The sequence below is a fragment of the Aythya ferina genome (assembly GCF_964211825.1).
Source record: "Aythya ferina genome assembly, chromosome: Z".
NCBI lineage: Eukaryota > Metazoa > Chordata > Aves > Anseriformes > Anatidae > Aythya > Aythya ferina.
In genome coordinates, this window is record NC_140299.1 from 48,523,091 (window position 1) to 48,539,750 (window position 16,660).

Genomic DNA, 16,660 nt, shown 5'->3' on the forward strand with positions numbered 1-16,660 from the left:
CAAAGGTATAGCAAGAAAGCGTTTTGTAAAAACACTTACTTTGTTATAGGAAATATATCTAGACTAACCTTTCCTCAAAATGGCATGTCCACCTGATTTGTACATGCATAGAGTAAAAGCAGAAAATATGTTTTCAAAGACATCTGGGGGTCTTGGTCAACAGCAGGCTCAACTTGAGACAGTAGTGTGCCCTGGCAGGCAAAACTGCATTTTGGGGTGAATTAAACACAACATAGCCATCTGGCTGAAAGAGCTCATTCTCTTCCTATATTTAGCATCGGTGTGGCCTCACTGTGAATATTGCGTGCAGTTCTGGGCTTTACAACTTAAAAAGATGTTAAGATACTTGAAAGCATCTAAATGAGGGCAACAAAGCTGGTAAAAGGGCTGGAAGGCACGTCCTGTGAGGAGACTCTGAGGACACACTCGGGATGTCTGGTCTGGAGAAGAGGAGGCCAAGAGGTGACCTCATGGCTCTCTGCAACTCCCCAAGGAGGGGAAGGGCAGAGGGAGGTGCTGGCCTCTGATCCCTGTGAACCACTGACATAGCACGTGGGAACGGGAGAAAACTGCACCAGAAGAGGTTCAGACTGCACAGCAGAAAAAATTTCTCTACCATGAGGGTGGTCACACACTAGAACAGGTTTTCTACTAAGGTGGTTGATGTCCTATGCCTCTCAGTGTTCAAAACTTAACTTGGACTTAATGATCTGAGGGGGAGCGGAGGGGCAGGCGCTGAGCTCTGCTCTCTGGGGACAGCGACAGGACCCGAGGGAACAGCATGGAGCTGGGACAGGGGAGGGTTCAGGCTGGGGGTTAGGGAAAGGGTCTGCACACAGAGGGTGGTGCAGTTATCTAACCTACTTTCTTGACAGATATCTTAGGAAGTCTTTTCTTCAGAATCTTTGCATCTTTTTCTGTATTTTCACATGGACTTCAGAACAAATGAAACAATCTGCAGCAAGGCTGCAAAACAGAATGGAGGAACCTCATTTCAAGTACTAAAAAACAACTCCAGAACAATATTTTTTGGATCCGGGAAACTACAGGCCAGTCAGTCTCACCTCTGTCCCTGGAAAGGTGTTGGAACAGCTTGTTCTGGATGCCATCTCCAAGCAATTGGAAGAGAAGAAGGTTATGAGGAGTAGTCAGCATGGATTCCCAAGTTGAAGCCATGCTCGACCAACCTCATTGCCTTCTACGATGGCATCACCAGCTGGGTAGATGAGGGGAGAGCAGTGGATGTCATCTACCTTTACTTTAGCAAGGCTTTCGATACTGTCTCCCATGACATCCTGATAGCAAAGCTGAGAGTGTGGGATAGAGGAGTGGACAGTAAGGTGGGCTGAGAACACACTGACTGGCCGAGCTCAGAGGGCAGTGATCAGCAGCACCGAGTCTGGCTGGAGACCTGTGACTAGAGGTGTTCCCCAGGGGTTGGTGCTGGGTCCGGTCTTGTTCAACATCTTCCCTGACGACACACCTGGGGTGCTGTGTCCAGTTCTGGGCTCCCCAGTACAAAAGACAGGGATCTCCTGGAAAGATCCAGTGAAGGGCCACAAAGATGATACGGTGCCTGGAGCATCTTCCCTATGAAGAAAGGCTGAGACACCTGGGTCTGTTCAGCCTGGAGAAAAGAAGACTGAGAGGGGATCTCATCAATGTGTATAAATACCTGAGGTGCAGGAGACAGAGGGATTTGGCCAACCTCTTTTCAGTGGTTTGTGGGGACAGGACAAGGAGCAATGGCCACGAGATGGCGCACAGAAAGTTCCACACCAACATGCGAAAAAGCTTCTTCACAGTGAGGGTGACGGAGCACTGGAACACGCTGCCCAGGCAGTTTGTGGAGTCACCTTCTCTGGAGATATTCAAGGCCCATCTGGACGCCTACCTGGGCAGCCTGCTCTAAGGAACATGCTTTGGCAGGGGGGTTGGACCCAATGATCTTTCGACTGGACCCGATGATCTTCCAACCCCTTCAATTCTGTGATTCTTCTGGCCAACAAGCATCGAAAAAGGAGGCTGGCCTTGTGGCAAATAAAACGTGATATAAACAACATTCAGCCCAAAACGTTTTTTTTTTTTTTTTTAAGCCTCACCAGTCAAAAATAAAGACTAAGGGGAAACAAGGACTGAACCAGCTGTTGATATCCAACAGGGAAAAATGTTTTGCTTGAGCATAAAAGACCACCCACTTTCTCTAACCAATAAATTGAAAGAGATGAAGAGGCCACCACAGATAAAAATGAAAACTTTCAAGCTTTTCATAGAGCTTTACTCAGCAAGAGCAAACATTACACTGAGGGAAAGCTTAGTAAAAACAGTGGGCAAAAGAAGTACTGTCAGCAATAATCAGATAGTGAATACAATCAGTTTCACGTTAAGGAAAGAAAAATTTACAAGCCTAGTAAATTTTGCCAAGGGCAGAACATTTAAGTTTATAGAAAGCAAGAACCATGAGTCAGAGCAAGATATACCATACACAAAGTTGATACATCATCAAGCTTACAGCTCTATTAGTTAACATTTTACTAACATTCTACTATGATAAAAACAGAGTATTACTTGACCCTCCATTCTTCATTGCAATTATTTCCTTTACATCACTTGGATTAACCTACATTACATAAAATTTGCAAACACTACCTAGATTATATCTGTAGAGACAAAGATACGGCTGGAACATCTTTCTGCATACTTACGAAACGTTAAAAAAGCTACTACAGTCTTAAAGTGCTGTGAAGGACCAGTTTAGAATGGATCTAGCATGTGCTCACATGCAAGCCAAGAGCAGAAGCACTGAGATCCAAAACCCACATCTCCTTTTATATATTTTATCTGGTGGCCTTTCCTGATCTTCCCAGTTCTGAAGGGTGCTGAAATTATGCCAGGCAATCAACAAGAGCCTTAAAAAAAAAACAAAAACAGAACACACCACCACCCCTCACACACTTGTATCTCACCTGTCTGAACAGAATATTGCCATGCAGGTTCAGTCCTGTATGAATATACTAACACTTCAAGGTTATCACAGGATAAAGGCATGGCTGCATTTTTCGTGTATGCAGCATAAAACAGCAATTTCTTAATAGGAACTCATTAAACGTATAAAATCCCTGCAAACAGGCAGAGAGAATAAAGAGGTCTCTAACACTGATAAGAAATACCAACCCCTAGAAGGAGATAATTCTGAGTGAGAACAATTAATAATCACTGTAGCAGTAAGAGTAAGCTATGTCGTTCTGGACACAACATAACTCATTTACCAACAGCACAGCACACAGAACATCCTGAGGCATACAACAGTACTCAAGCAAGAAACGTTTCAATCAGAAATTCAAAAGCCTACAATACTTAGAATGTTTAAACTCAAGAAGAAATGGGAAGCCTTTTGGGGATCCAAGAAGAATAGCAGCCTTGTCTCAATTTTGAAGCCAATTCTAACCTTTTCTTTCACAGAAAAGGTAATGTAGTGTAACATCATTTATTCACTAGTGATGTCATGCAGCAATACCATGGATTACATGCCCTGTTTTGTAAAATAGGGCATTTATCAAAAAAATGCAGAAGCTAATGACCAGTAATTCAGATAAACACTAATGGTGTACAGCTTGGATCTTAGGATTACAGCTATAAAGAGGGCAGGAAAAAAGCCAAACAATCTCTCAATTAACCAAGAAAATCAACTTTTAACTAGTCTATTCTGAAAACTTACTACAAAGAAGCACTAAATTAAAAACTTCACAACTCTTGATATTAACCTGAACTCAAAAGTGCAGAAACATTAGCCCACGAATTTCCTTGAGCTTTTCACTGTTTTTGAAACCTTATATGAATTCCGACAGATCAATGCTTCGCTGTGGTTACTAAAGTAACTCAGCTTCATAAAAGATCACTGATAATTAGCAGGCTGCCTTCTCTAGAAACGAATTACATACCTAGAATGCTGAACATTCTGTAAGATTGCTGTCAAAGACTCAACTTTGTTCTGATATATAAACATATAACAAATCAAAACAGGTACAGCAACTACATGATCAATTAAAGGTCTAGCTTGATTAATGAAAAAGTCGGTCATGAATTCAACTCAAGGCTAAAGGAAGCCAACTCTACAAAGTCATTTGAGTACAAACACTGTCAATCCCATCACCTCTGGGAAGAGACAAAAAAGTTCACAAGACAATACACTGATGTTTTCAGCCTGCAACTGCACAGTTATTCAGCCTGCAACTGCACAGTTATTCATTTATTACTCTTTGGCTTCCACACGGTATTTCATAATACAAATGCCTGTAAAGAACTATTTCCAGAGGCTGATATTTAACAACTTGCTTCTTCTTACCAAATTAAGAAAACACTCAGTAACACCCTCTCACATCATAAAAACTCTCAATTACAACATTAAAATCACGAGTAAAGGAAAACTTCATTCTTACTACAGCACTAGATACACTTAACAATGAAAAATTAGAAACGAAAACAGATACCAGACTGCCCTCTTGCGGTCTACTTAAAAACATATTTGTAAACTACACTGAAATTCACCACGCTGGATAAATTTCTGATTTATTTATTTTCACGTCTATTGTGGTGACCTAAGTTAAAACAGACAATATTTAACTTTGTAACTCTCCTCCAACACCATCATTAGAAAGTAAGAAAGAATAAGAAAATTTATAAAATGAGTAAGAAGCAAAACTACCAACAATAAGTGCTACTAATCCTTACCAGTTACAGTAAACACTGTGTGAAAGCGTAACTGTTCTACACAGTAATAATTTGCTTCTTACATACAGGACTGCTTTGGTGAACTTACATCAGTCTGAAAACTATTAAAGGTAGATTAAGTAAAAAATACTGACCAAAAGTACCATAGAATCCTCTAGGTCCACAAGTACCAACTCCATATTTCTTCAGAGATGCTTGGGCTGCGCTCTTTAACACAGAAGAATTATGTGAAACATATATTCCTACAAAAGCTGACTAATTCTATACAGTTCACACTGCAAAGTCATCATGCAACATGACCAGCTTTACAGTAAGTTTAATAATGTACTGACTTTTGTATTGAACAAGTGGTAAAAGTGACATTCATTGTATTCTACTGATTGAGGACATTATATTCTAACTTGATAATTGGTTAGCCATAAGTGTGTGCAAAGGTAAAATTTTAGTAAAAAAGCAAACTTAATAAATCTTATAATTGTGTGCTATTTATTTTCCTTACTACTTCAGCAGCATATTTCCTTGACAAAGCTTGTGCTTTCTGAAGTAATTCTTAGTTTCAAGGTAACACACAATAGGAATAGTCACACAATATATGGTAACTGAAAGAACTCACCTTAACTTTCTCATTATCCAAAAGTCCGAGAAAATTGAACGATGCAAAGTTTATACATTCTTTGCCATTAACGGTGATTTTATGGGTGGGAGGACTGAGAAATAAATTAGAGACATATTCTTATGAATGAACATTCAGCATTTACATGCAAACAGTAGATGTTTTGTTTTTTTCCTATAATAAAAGACAGTCTGCATTTTCAAGATTCCCTCTTTCCATTTCTTTACCACCCAATGAGTCGAAGTTTAGTTTCGAGGCATGTTAATACTACCAATATTAACAAATTCAGTATCCTCCTGGGAATTATGCTTAGGCACATGGAAAATAAGGAGGTGACTGGTGACAGCCAACATGGCTTCACCAAGGGCAGATCATGCCTGACAAATCTGGTGGCCTCCTCCCATGGGATTACAGCATTGGTGGATAAGGGAAGAGCAACTGACATCATCTGTCTGTGCAAAGCATTGAACACTGTCCCATGTGACAGTGCTCTCAAAACACCTTTGCCGTCAAGCACCCCCCACTTCTGTTTGTCCAAATCTACCACATTAAAAACAACTTTGCATGAAGTGCCAAGTACCTAGCCACAGTTTCTTTTTAAGTGTTTTGTAATTGCTTTCTTCTCTCTGCACCACTTAATCAAAAGTTGGTAAACATTAATATTTGGGAAAAATACAATACTACAAAAAAAATACAGACCCAGAATGAAGATAAAACTATCCCCTCAATATTAAAAACAAAAATAAAATCTTACATTAAAACACTCAAAATGAGAAAGACTTTTTTTTAATAAAATAATCTTCGTAAGATCGCAAAAGTAAGACCACCTCTTCGGTGGTAAATTCTGTTCTGTCATCTAAAAATTAATTTATATAAGCTTCTAGGAATATAGAAATTCTTTGTTAGATATATGCTTAACAATATGGACATCAAGTTGATATGAGGAAACATTTATTTTGATTAGACTTACCCTGAAACAACATTGTAGTTAAGAGCTGGGTGATCTTTTGGTACAGGTGGAACAAGCGGCTCTGGCTGCCATTCTTCAATCAACTCTTCTTTTTCCTGAAGAATGGGAAAAAAGTATTACTTAAAAAGGATTTCCATTAGAAAAGTCATTGTACTCTAATAAGCACTTTCAACTGTTTATATGAGAAATGACATATTCTGCATATCAGCTTCCTGAGACAGTTGAGATTGGTATTAGTGTGTTTAACTATGAGTCTCTGAATTCTTCAAGGAGAAAGGCACGTAAAGAAAGATACCCCAATTGTGTCTGTACATAAAAAAAGATCTCACGATATCATAGTAAAAAGAACAGATACTAACTTGATGTCTTTGCCATATTTTAATCAATACTATTTCTCTCAATCTATTATTTATGCAAGTCTTCCTCTAGTGGGTAACTGAACACAAATTATATAATAATTGAATATAAATTGCCTCACTTCACATTCTCAAGTCTTCAACTGAGCTGTTTAAGCAACTGTGGCATTAAGATGCTAAGCAAAACAATACAAACATAAGCAGGACACAATAGATAATATAAAATGCCAAATGATCAAGAAATGGCAGCAACTGCTAAACTGCATATCCCCCACCTAACCATGGAAGAATACGCAATGCACACTCATTTTCAAAGTGCTTTAAGCAACACAGAAAGTCTCAGTTAAATGACTTTCTGAAGGACATGCTCTGGACCAGCATGACAACTGCATTAGAATAGTTGGTCAAATCTGTAACTATTAAGGCATAACACCAAAACTGTTCTTTGTACCAACAAAGCAGAACTTTTCAAGAGGATTATTTACTAGTATAACAGCAGGTACCATACCTGTTAACAAATTAATTTTGACTACAACGGTGCTACATTTCCATTATTTCAAAATGCAGTACAATATTTAAGGCTACTTATGTTAATACCTAAAATACGAGAGCTGTAATTGATTCTTAAAAGAACAGCTCAATAGTATTATTCTCTATTTTAATTCTTTATCAAATACACATTTCCAAGTCTTCAAAGTAAAAGAAAAAATTAAGACAGTAAAAATCAAAAGGAAACTATATGAAACAGTTTATGTTTACTCTCCTGTATTTTCATCACTTTCTTTTTAACTAAATGAGTAACTTGGCTTCTAGACATTAATAATGCATAATCTTGTTTATAGTTACTTCTAGAATATAAATGAATAACCCACGAGATCTACAAAGGTCTACTGCAAAGCACAAATGGAAATTTCAATGGCCCTGTATTTCAGAATAGATACCTTTTTTATATGAGCATAGTAGCCCGTATTTCTAATATTTTGCAGATGTCGTTTAAATACCTTTTTGTTTTACTTTTTCATGTTAGATTTCTTACTGGAATTTTACCCATGAGGCACATGCTTTAAAGGAAGTAAAATGCCATTAACACATGTGACACAGTTAAATCTATTCAGTATTTTGATGTGGGTACACATATCAGAAAAAGCGCTCCGTTTCTTTAGTGACTGCAGGAGAGATCACCTGAGCCCCGCACACAGTTCCTGTACATCTACTGAAATGCTGCTTCATATATTAAGGAAAGAGCTAAGCATTAATCTTGGGTTTACTCATCTGCCTTGTACTTGCGCCATTCACACACGTCAAACACCAGATTTAATGCTTCAACTAAAAAAAATCCAAACAACAAAGCAGCAGAGACAGACGATTAATAAATCAAACTGTCCATCGATACTACTGACAACTATTTTGTAGCTCATTGTAAACCTCACACTCAAAAAGATTCAGCAAATACCTTCAGAACCCTATGGTAGAAGATTACCAGATGATATACCGTATAAAGATTAACATGTATCATAGTACCAAAATGGTGGAAAAGTAGTACCTAAATTAAGGTTAACTTCTGAGTGAAACAACAATCCTAACTCTGTATGCTAAGCTCTGCTGATCCAAAACAGAGATTGGCATTCTGATCTTGGATCAAAACATAGTAACATGAATCTCTATACCATATTGCTATTAAAAAAAAATCCAAAATGTAATTTAACACTAGATGTACTGACCCACAGTGCTGTAAGCCCATAGCTGGTACAGTACATTCCTCTCCCAGGCATAAATACCTTCCTGTTCCTTTTGTTAGTAGAGGCAGTCTTGAAAGAGGACAATAGCATCCTTCACAAAATGATCCAGCGTGAAAACTAGCAAAAGCAACATGGGTATAAAGCTAAGGTGAAGGCCACAACAAAGTAGTCCCAACACAGACTTGCTGATGCTACTGCAAAACCATACTGTATGAAACAAAGCAACATTGACTATATGACGTTAAAACTGTTACTGCTCATCTTGTCACAACACTCCCTGACAAGGAGTCCCTCCACAGCTCTCCCGTATGCCCCCTTCAAGTACTGGAAGGCGGCTACAAGGTCTGCCCACAGCCTTCCCTGCCCAGGCTGAACACCCCAACTCCTTCAGCCTGTTGTCATAGGAGAGGTCCTCCAGCCCTTTGATTATCTTCATGGCCCTCCTCTGGACTCATTCTAATAGGTCCATGACATTCTTGTGTTTCTTACGACCTTTTGTATTCTTACAGTGCTGCCTCATGTTCAGTTTTTCATCCACCAACATCCTCAGTTCCTACTCAGAACTGCTTTCAATCCTCTCATCACGCAGCATGCTTGGGATTGCCCCAGCCCATATGCAGGACCTAGCACTTGGCCTTGTTGAACCTCATGCGGTTTGCACAGACCCACCTCTTAAGCCTGTCCAGGTCCCTCTGGATGGCATCCTTTCCCTCCAGCATGCTGGCCACACCACACAGCTTGATGTCATCAGCAAATGTGCTGAGGGTGCACTCCATCCTACTGCCCAGGTCACCAACAAAGACACTAAACAGCGCCGGCCCCAGTACTAACCCCTACAAACACCACTCATCACTGATCTCCACCTGGACGCTGAGCCACAACTCTTTGGGTGTGACCACCCAGATAATTCCTTACCCACTGAGTGGTCCATCCATCAAATCCACATCTCACCAGTTTAGAGGCAAGGATATCATGAGGGACAGTATCAAATGCTTTGCACAAGTCCAGGTAGATGATGTCAGTTGCTCTTCCCCTACCCACCCATGCTGTAACCCCATAGTAGAAGGCCACCAGATTTGTCAGGCACAACCTGCCCTTACTGAAGCCATGTTGACTGTCACCAGTCACCTCCTTATTTTCCATGTGCCTTAGCCTAGTTTCCAGGAGGATCTGCTCCATGATCTTGCCAAGCACAGAGGTGAGACTGACTGGCCTGCAGTTCCCTGGGTCTTTTTTTTTTTCCCTCGTTAAAAATGGGGGTAATGCTTCCCCTCTTCCAGTCAGTGCTAGCTTTACCACACTACCACAACTTCTCAACTATGATGGACAGCATCTTAGCAACCTCATCTGCAAGTTCCCTTAGGGCCCTTGGATATACACGCACAAGAGAAGACTAATCCTCATTCTCCACAACAGCACTTCACTAACTCCATCTCCCATTCATTCTCCTCACCCATTGCATTATATCATTTTGCTTTCTGATAGACGTAGGAACAAACATCTGCATCTTCGTATCTCATGTCTTCTGTTTTCACATATACTTAGTACAGGTGTAAGTTTACCAAAAGTTTCTGTGGTAAAAGTTATTTTATTATGGTGGGAGATTGGAGATGTCTGTGACTGAAATGAGTACCAGTTTCAACATAAAAAAGGGATCCATGCTGCAGATAGGCCAGTCCATACCTCTTCCTTCTTCCATTCACCACCTATCTCAGTACACCAGCCTTTCCACGAATCACAACCATTGCCTTTTGACCAAAAAGGCAGCCAAATGAGGCTTTCAAACAGTGACCCCACATTCAGAACTTCTATCTTGCACCTTCTAAATTCACACTAAATTTCGGATCAATATAAACATTTATTTTCAAGCATATGGAGAAACCAAACTTTAACTCACACAGTAACATCCTCAATATACACTTAATTCACTTATTTCTCTTCAGTTCACTGTACTTGAAAACACTCATTTGATGAAAAAAAAGAAAAGAAAGTTTCCAATTTCTCCTCTCTCTGGCTGTAACAGTAGTGAACTCATCTCTCAGCTCCTCCTCTTTCCCCTTTGTAGGTATTTTTAATTTATATAACTGTATACATTTTATGTTAAGATTTAAATGCTAAAATAATTTTTTATGAATATTGTATGGGGAAATATAAACATGTTTTTATTTTATGCTATATAAAATAAACAATTATATAATATTTATATAAACATTTAAATATTAGATATACATACATATAAATATATAAAATGTTTTGGGTTGATTTGGTGGCGGTGTTGGTGGGTTTTTACTTTTAAACACCAGGTATCTTGCGTAAAAGAAATACTTTGGTGTAAAGACATCCAACTCATATTATATTTAAACAAGTTATTTTTTGGAATTACTTGTGCTAGTAGAGAGCTGTCTTGAAACAGCATAATTCATGCATCTGTGTCAACATGCAAAAATTAACTTTCTTATTTGCAGTCATACCAGCCCACAAGTAATTCTTGATTTTGTTGGTATTTACAGAATCACACCATAAATTGGTAAATGCCTTTAGCCAAGATTCTCTGTAGGTAAAAAGAACTGGAAACCTTTACCAGAAGCTGCTGCATCTGTTCTTCTTTATTCAACACCACCCGGTCAATTCCTGAACTCTCTACGTACAAGAGACAGCTTTCACAGCCTACAGTATTTCCTGGCCATGCATCCAACATGCTTCTCTGAAAGAAGCTTTCCAGTCTCCTGACTAATATTGTTCTAATAAAACTGTTCTCATGCTACTGCTGTAATGAAAGTTCTTTAACTAGAGGAAAAAGGCTATTCCTCACATACACAAGCAGGCTCTTGGTAGAACTTGAGTAGAACTTAGTAGACTGAGAAGCTCAGTATCATTTACCGTAGAGCAAAAAGCATGTGGAGGGCTTCTTTTTGTACAAATGGCTGTTGGCTGGCAAGCAAGCTGGTAGCTAAATGATGGAATGCAATCTCCTTCAGCCCACTGCAGTCCCTCAATGGCACTTTGCTGTTTTTCGATATATTTTATTTTGGATGAAAAGCCCACAAGAATCTGTATGTCCAGCACCACGTCTGGCCATAGATTTATTTATTTGTACCTCCTGAGATCCCAAACTATCTAGAAGTTACAGTCAGAGAATTTCTCCAGCTCTCTAGTTGATGATTCATGAGTTTTATTACTGTTGTATAGAACCAATAGGAATACCTGCAAGCACTGTTGTGAAAGGTTGGCAGTCAGTCAGTCTGAAAGCTGATTCCTTTACTAGGTTTCAGGGTACTATTGCTACACACCTGCCTAAACCCAGAAGACACCTTTGGATGGATTTCTTCACTGTTTTAGAAGCATGACTCCTAAGTTCACTAGGTTGCAAAATACATCTACTTCTGGTTCCCCAGGACAGACTGGTCCTGACAGATCATGCTAGATGGCTGCATAATAGTGGTATTCTTTGGTAATATTTATTATGTGGAACCAGCTCTCCTCTGGCAGCATCCTCAGCAGTAAGCCACAGCAAAGCACCAAGAATCATTACATAACTGGCTGACATATAGGTAGCTCAGCTCACACAGTGGAGCTCAGTGCAGTGCCTGCACTGCAGGTTGCACTTTGGGTGCCTGCACCCAAACAGCCAAGCCACTCTACCTGGTGTGGCAGAGGCTGGACACTGCTGCATGAATCAAACCAGAGGGCAAATTAGCACTTGCCTTGCTGCGCAGCTGGCATGTTACTGCATGTAGTGCAACACACACAGAAACCTGCTCATTCCACACTGTATGAAACAAAGCAATGCCAACTATATGAGGATTTTTAGTGAAGATTAAGGTGTTTTTTTTTTTTTTTTTTCTTTTTCTTTCCTTCTCCCAGCTATTCCCCTGCTTAAAATAAGAGCTATTTTCACAGCTACATTATACAACCTGAACTTACCATCAGACCAAAAAGCACTGCCCTATACTATTCTTTTTGCCATGAAAATCACAGAAGGGTTAAGACTGAAAGGGACCTCTGGAAGTCACCTGGTCCAATCTCTTGCTTAAGCAGACACACCCTGTGCAGGTTGCCCAGGAAATACCAGATACAGGTAAGAAAAAACTAGAAGTGTTGATCTCTAACATCAAGTCAAACCCTTTGCAGTAATGCAGCTCTGAAGACTGCAAGTTTTCTTCTAGGCTTAAATGTGTTGCAATTTTGAAGTAACGTATCCAGCATAAGTACACTGCAATTTTTGATGATTTTAGTGTTTTGTTTGTTTTTTTTCCCTAGCATTTACATTCCTTTCTACCTCTCAAGATCAGGAAAGTTTGTATGAATCTCATGAGAAGCACCACAACAAGAGCTTATGTTGCCTCTGTTCTTCAGAAAACCTGCTACCTGTTGTCTTGCCAGTGACCATCATTCTTTTCATCCTTCAAAAGCAGGAGTTACTAAGTATGAGCCATTTCAAAGTGTTTGCCCCGCCTGACCCCCTCCTCAATCCCTGCTCCCATGAAGTTACAGCAAACTGCAACGTGCCTTCTCTCAGTTGCTCACTGCTCCCATTTAAAAAGATACAGCATAGTTTTTCCCCACCACATACCGCTGTTCCAGATCTATCTCAGCACTTTCTTAACACCTCAGCTTCAGCAAAATGGGCTGTCAGTGAATGAAGGATATGACCTGCAACTGACTGATAACAAGTACCCATGTGTAATTCCTACACTGTTAAGGAGAAGATGTGTTTCAGCTTTTTCACATCACCGATTGTACAAGAGGAGCAAAGAGCCCTTTCCAACATAAACTGCAGGGAGAATGAATCTTCCAAAAAAAAGTTACCCTCTAAAATACCAAAGATCAAAACCATTTAATGCAGGAAAATTCTACTGAATGAACTATCACAACTTCTGAATGGACAATCAGAAATTACTTTAAAGTTGCAGCATGTCTTCCTACATGATCTGAGCACTCAATACTCGACCATGCTGGACTCCCCTTCATACTCACTCTTTAGTCTTAACACATAAAGCCAACAAAGACAATCAGTTCAAGTCCTCCCATGCACAGAACTGACCTGGCCTTTCTTGACTCCTGCTCAATTCATTTCTCACTTCCAATATTACTTATACCTACACGCTGAAGAGTTCCTTAGAATACTCTAAGCTTAATAAATACTCCCACAAAGCAGACACGTCCTGCAATTTTGCTCATGTCCACAGTCCTTGCATCCTGTTCACTTGATCCTGAAGGACACTACTCTTCAAAGCTCACACGTAATGTATATCCTTTGGAAGAATAAGATCAAAACCCCTGCAAGCACATGATACAGACAGCAGTGAGGAGGGAAAAACACCCAAGAATCAGTTTCATAAACCTTATTCTCTACCACTACGGAATTTCCATAATCTGTACTACTCATGAAGAATACCAGTCTAAGCTTGCTGGTTATACAGGACTTAAGACCATTAAGACCAACCCCTCACACTTACAAGCTGGTTTTAACACTGCAATACATTGCCATAATGCATCTTTAACTGAGAAAAACAAATGAGTCCTTACCCACCTCAGTGTTTTCACATTCAGAGAGCTCATCCAGTCATTCTTTGAATATAACCAGCAAGCTCAACTGCAGACCATGCCTTGGACAAACTAGTCCAGGGATATCTCCAAAACAAATTCCTCTCACTCCTGATCGACTCCACCTCCAAGTCAGGAAGAAACTCCTGCCTATACAAAGGAACTATGTTTTTCTTTGAGAAAAATATATTGTAAAAAGGAATTAATCGCCATTACACTACAACGTTCTCTGGAACTCACCTAACACTGTCAACTCTAAAGAGTTATGACTCGCAAATGCCACATGTACAGACTATTTTACTAATCCTTGTACTCTTATAGTGTTTTAATACAGTGTCCATTTCTAAAACAAAGCCATCCATAGAGTAGAGGTAATGCCAGCTTTTCCTAGCTCATCATGGTCGCATCAATCTGTTTTGTTTGATTTTTAGTATTTCTTAGACTATCAAACCTGATGCTTATTTTAAAGGCAAGAACTGAAGTTTTTAAGCAATTTATTGCTCAAAAGTAAGCTTATCCTTTGAAATCCTAAGGAAAACTTGGATTATTTATGATTTTGCAGCTGAGTGGTTCAAAGCCAAATGCATCAGTAGCCATCAACTGTTTCTCTAAAGCAAAATATTTTTCTGCCTTACCTTAGGTGTTAGATCAGATCGCTCTTGAAGTTTATATGTCTTGGAGAAAATAAGTCTGATTATCCACAGAATTAGAATTCCTTCCAAAATAAGATGGTAAGCAGGAGCCTGAAAATAAAGCACAAAAATAAGTCTAAACAGAGTTCTGTTTGAATCAGTTTCACATTTTGTCAATTTATACTCCACCACTTACAGTCTTAGAAAATCGAAGCTGATCATCAGCTGAGAACGTATTTTCACTAAAACTTACGTTTCTATGAAAGCGTACTGCTTCACAACTACTAAATGTAGCTGTTAACTCCAGCACAAATGGACTTACTCTCTATCATTACTCTTTAATGGCACAGTCTAAACTGATAAGCAGTCCCAGTTCCACACATGCACATCAACCAAACGCTGAGAGTAAAGGCACTGCAGATACTCCCCCTCAGGGCTACACCAGTGTTTGTGCGAGCAGAAGAATTTCACAATGGACAGTTCCCAAGAGCTCTGTTTCGTCTACACATGCCAACTCCAACCCTAGGTTCTTATAACTCAAAGCTTACCAGTAGCAACAGCTACTGCTGTATTCAAGGAGACCTAACAGGGCCGACAGCACCCATTTTAGAGTTAGCTTCCTTGGATGCTGGGAGGGAGGAATGTCCGCTGTCTCTAGCAGCAGAGCCCGTTTAAAGTCCTTGTGGAGTTACAGCATCGCTACTTGCCACCTAGTTTACACGACAGGTTTGATCGCTCCATTTCAGCAAGGCCACAGTCCACGCCGTGGGTGCCTACTGCTTTTGTAAGACTCAAAGAGCACACACTTCAGCGCACAGCACCTCCAACCAGCAGGAAAGCTCCCAAGCACCGACCATTTCTGGTGGAAAAGCTCCCACTTCAGGTGGGCTCTGACCTGCAAATAAAGCGAAACGACGCACCCAGCGCCCGTGAACGGAAGGAAACCAAGCAGAAGGACGGCGCGCTGTGTCGCATCCACGCCACAGAAATCAAGCCCTATACATAAATATATATATTTATACATTTATAGACTATATATATACATACACATGTATATACATATACACACACACATATATATCACATATATTTTTATCAGAGCCCACCGCGGATCGCGCACGCAGCCGAGGCAGACCCCGCCGCGCCCCACACCTCGTAGAAGGCCTGCACCATCTCCACCAGCACCCACTGCTGACCCACGCCCACCGCCGCCGACATGGCCGCCGCCGCCGCCGCCGCCCGGCCGCTTCCGCTCCGGCCGCCCTACACCGCCGCGAGAAGGGCGGGGACGCGGCGCGGCGCGGCGCGGGGGCGGGGCTATGGGGAGGGGGCGGGGCCTGGCAGAGGGGGCGGGGTTAAGGCGCGGGGGGCGGTCACTGGTGGCGTCCCCCAGGGCTCGGTGCTGGGGCCGGTCCCTCTGTAATACCCTCATCCATGACCAAGCTACGCGCGTGTGTCGATCTGCTCGAGGGTAGGAAAGCTCTGCAGGAGGATCTGGATAGGCTGCACCGATGGGCTGAGGTCAACTGCATGAAGTTCAACAAGGCCAAGTGCCGGGTCCTGCACCTGGGGTGCAATAACCCCAAGCAGAGCTACAGGCTGGGAGAGGAATGGTTGGAAAGCTGCCAGGCAGAGAAGGACCTGGGAGTGATGGTGGATAGTCGGCTGGATATGAGCCAGCAGTGTGCTCAGGTGGCCAAGAAGGCCAACAGCATCCTGGCTTGTATCAGGAACGGTGTGACCAGCAGGGCTAGGGAGGTGATCGTCCCCCTGTACTCAGCTCTGGTGAGGCCGCACCTCGAGTACTGTGCTCAGTTTTGGGCCCCTCGCTACAAGAAGGACATCGAGGTGCTTGAGCGGGTGCAAAGAAGGGCGACGAAGCTGGTGAGGGGCCTGGAGAACAAGTCCTACGAGGAGCGGCTGAGGGAGCTGGGCTTGTTCAGCCTGGAGAAGAGGAGGCTCAGGGGCGACCTTATCGCTCTTTTTAGGTACCTCAAGGGAGGCTGTAGTGAGGTGGGGGTTGGCCTGTTCTCCCACGTGCCTGGTGACAGGACGAGGGGGAATGGGTTTAA

The 16,660-nt window shown here is 41.3% G+C and overlaps 1 protein-coding gene across 1 annotated transcript in view; it reads right to left on the bottom strand.

Annotated features, from left to right (window-relative positions):
• The window catches only part of SPTLC1 (serine palmitoyltransferase long chain base subunit 1), a 35,165-nt gene extending 19,291 nt beyond the window's left edge, over positions 1 to 15,874 (bottom strand). The window contains exons 1-5 of the mRNA XM_084505146.1: positions 15,741 to 15,874; positions 14,592 to 14,699; positions 6,315 to 6,409; positions 5,345 to 5,438; positions 4,866 to 4,938 (exon numbers count right to left, since the gene is read on the bottom strand). Coding sequence (XP_084361272.1) covers positions 4,866 to 4,938; positions 5,345 to 5,438; positions 6,315 to 6,409; positions 14,592 to 14,699; positions 15,741 to 15,806 — 436 coding nt within the window. The 5' untranslated portion in view covers positions 15,807 to 15,874. The remainder of the gene's footprint in view (positions 1 to 4,865; positions 4,939 to 5,344; positions 5,439 to 6,314; positions 6,410 to 14,591; positions 14,700 to 15,740) is intronic.
• Between the last annotated feature and the right edge of the window lie 786 nt (positions 15,875 to 16,660).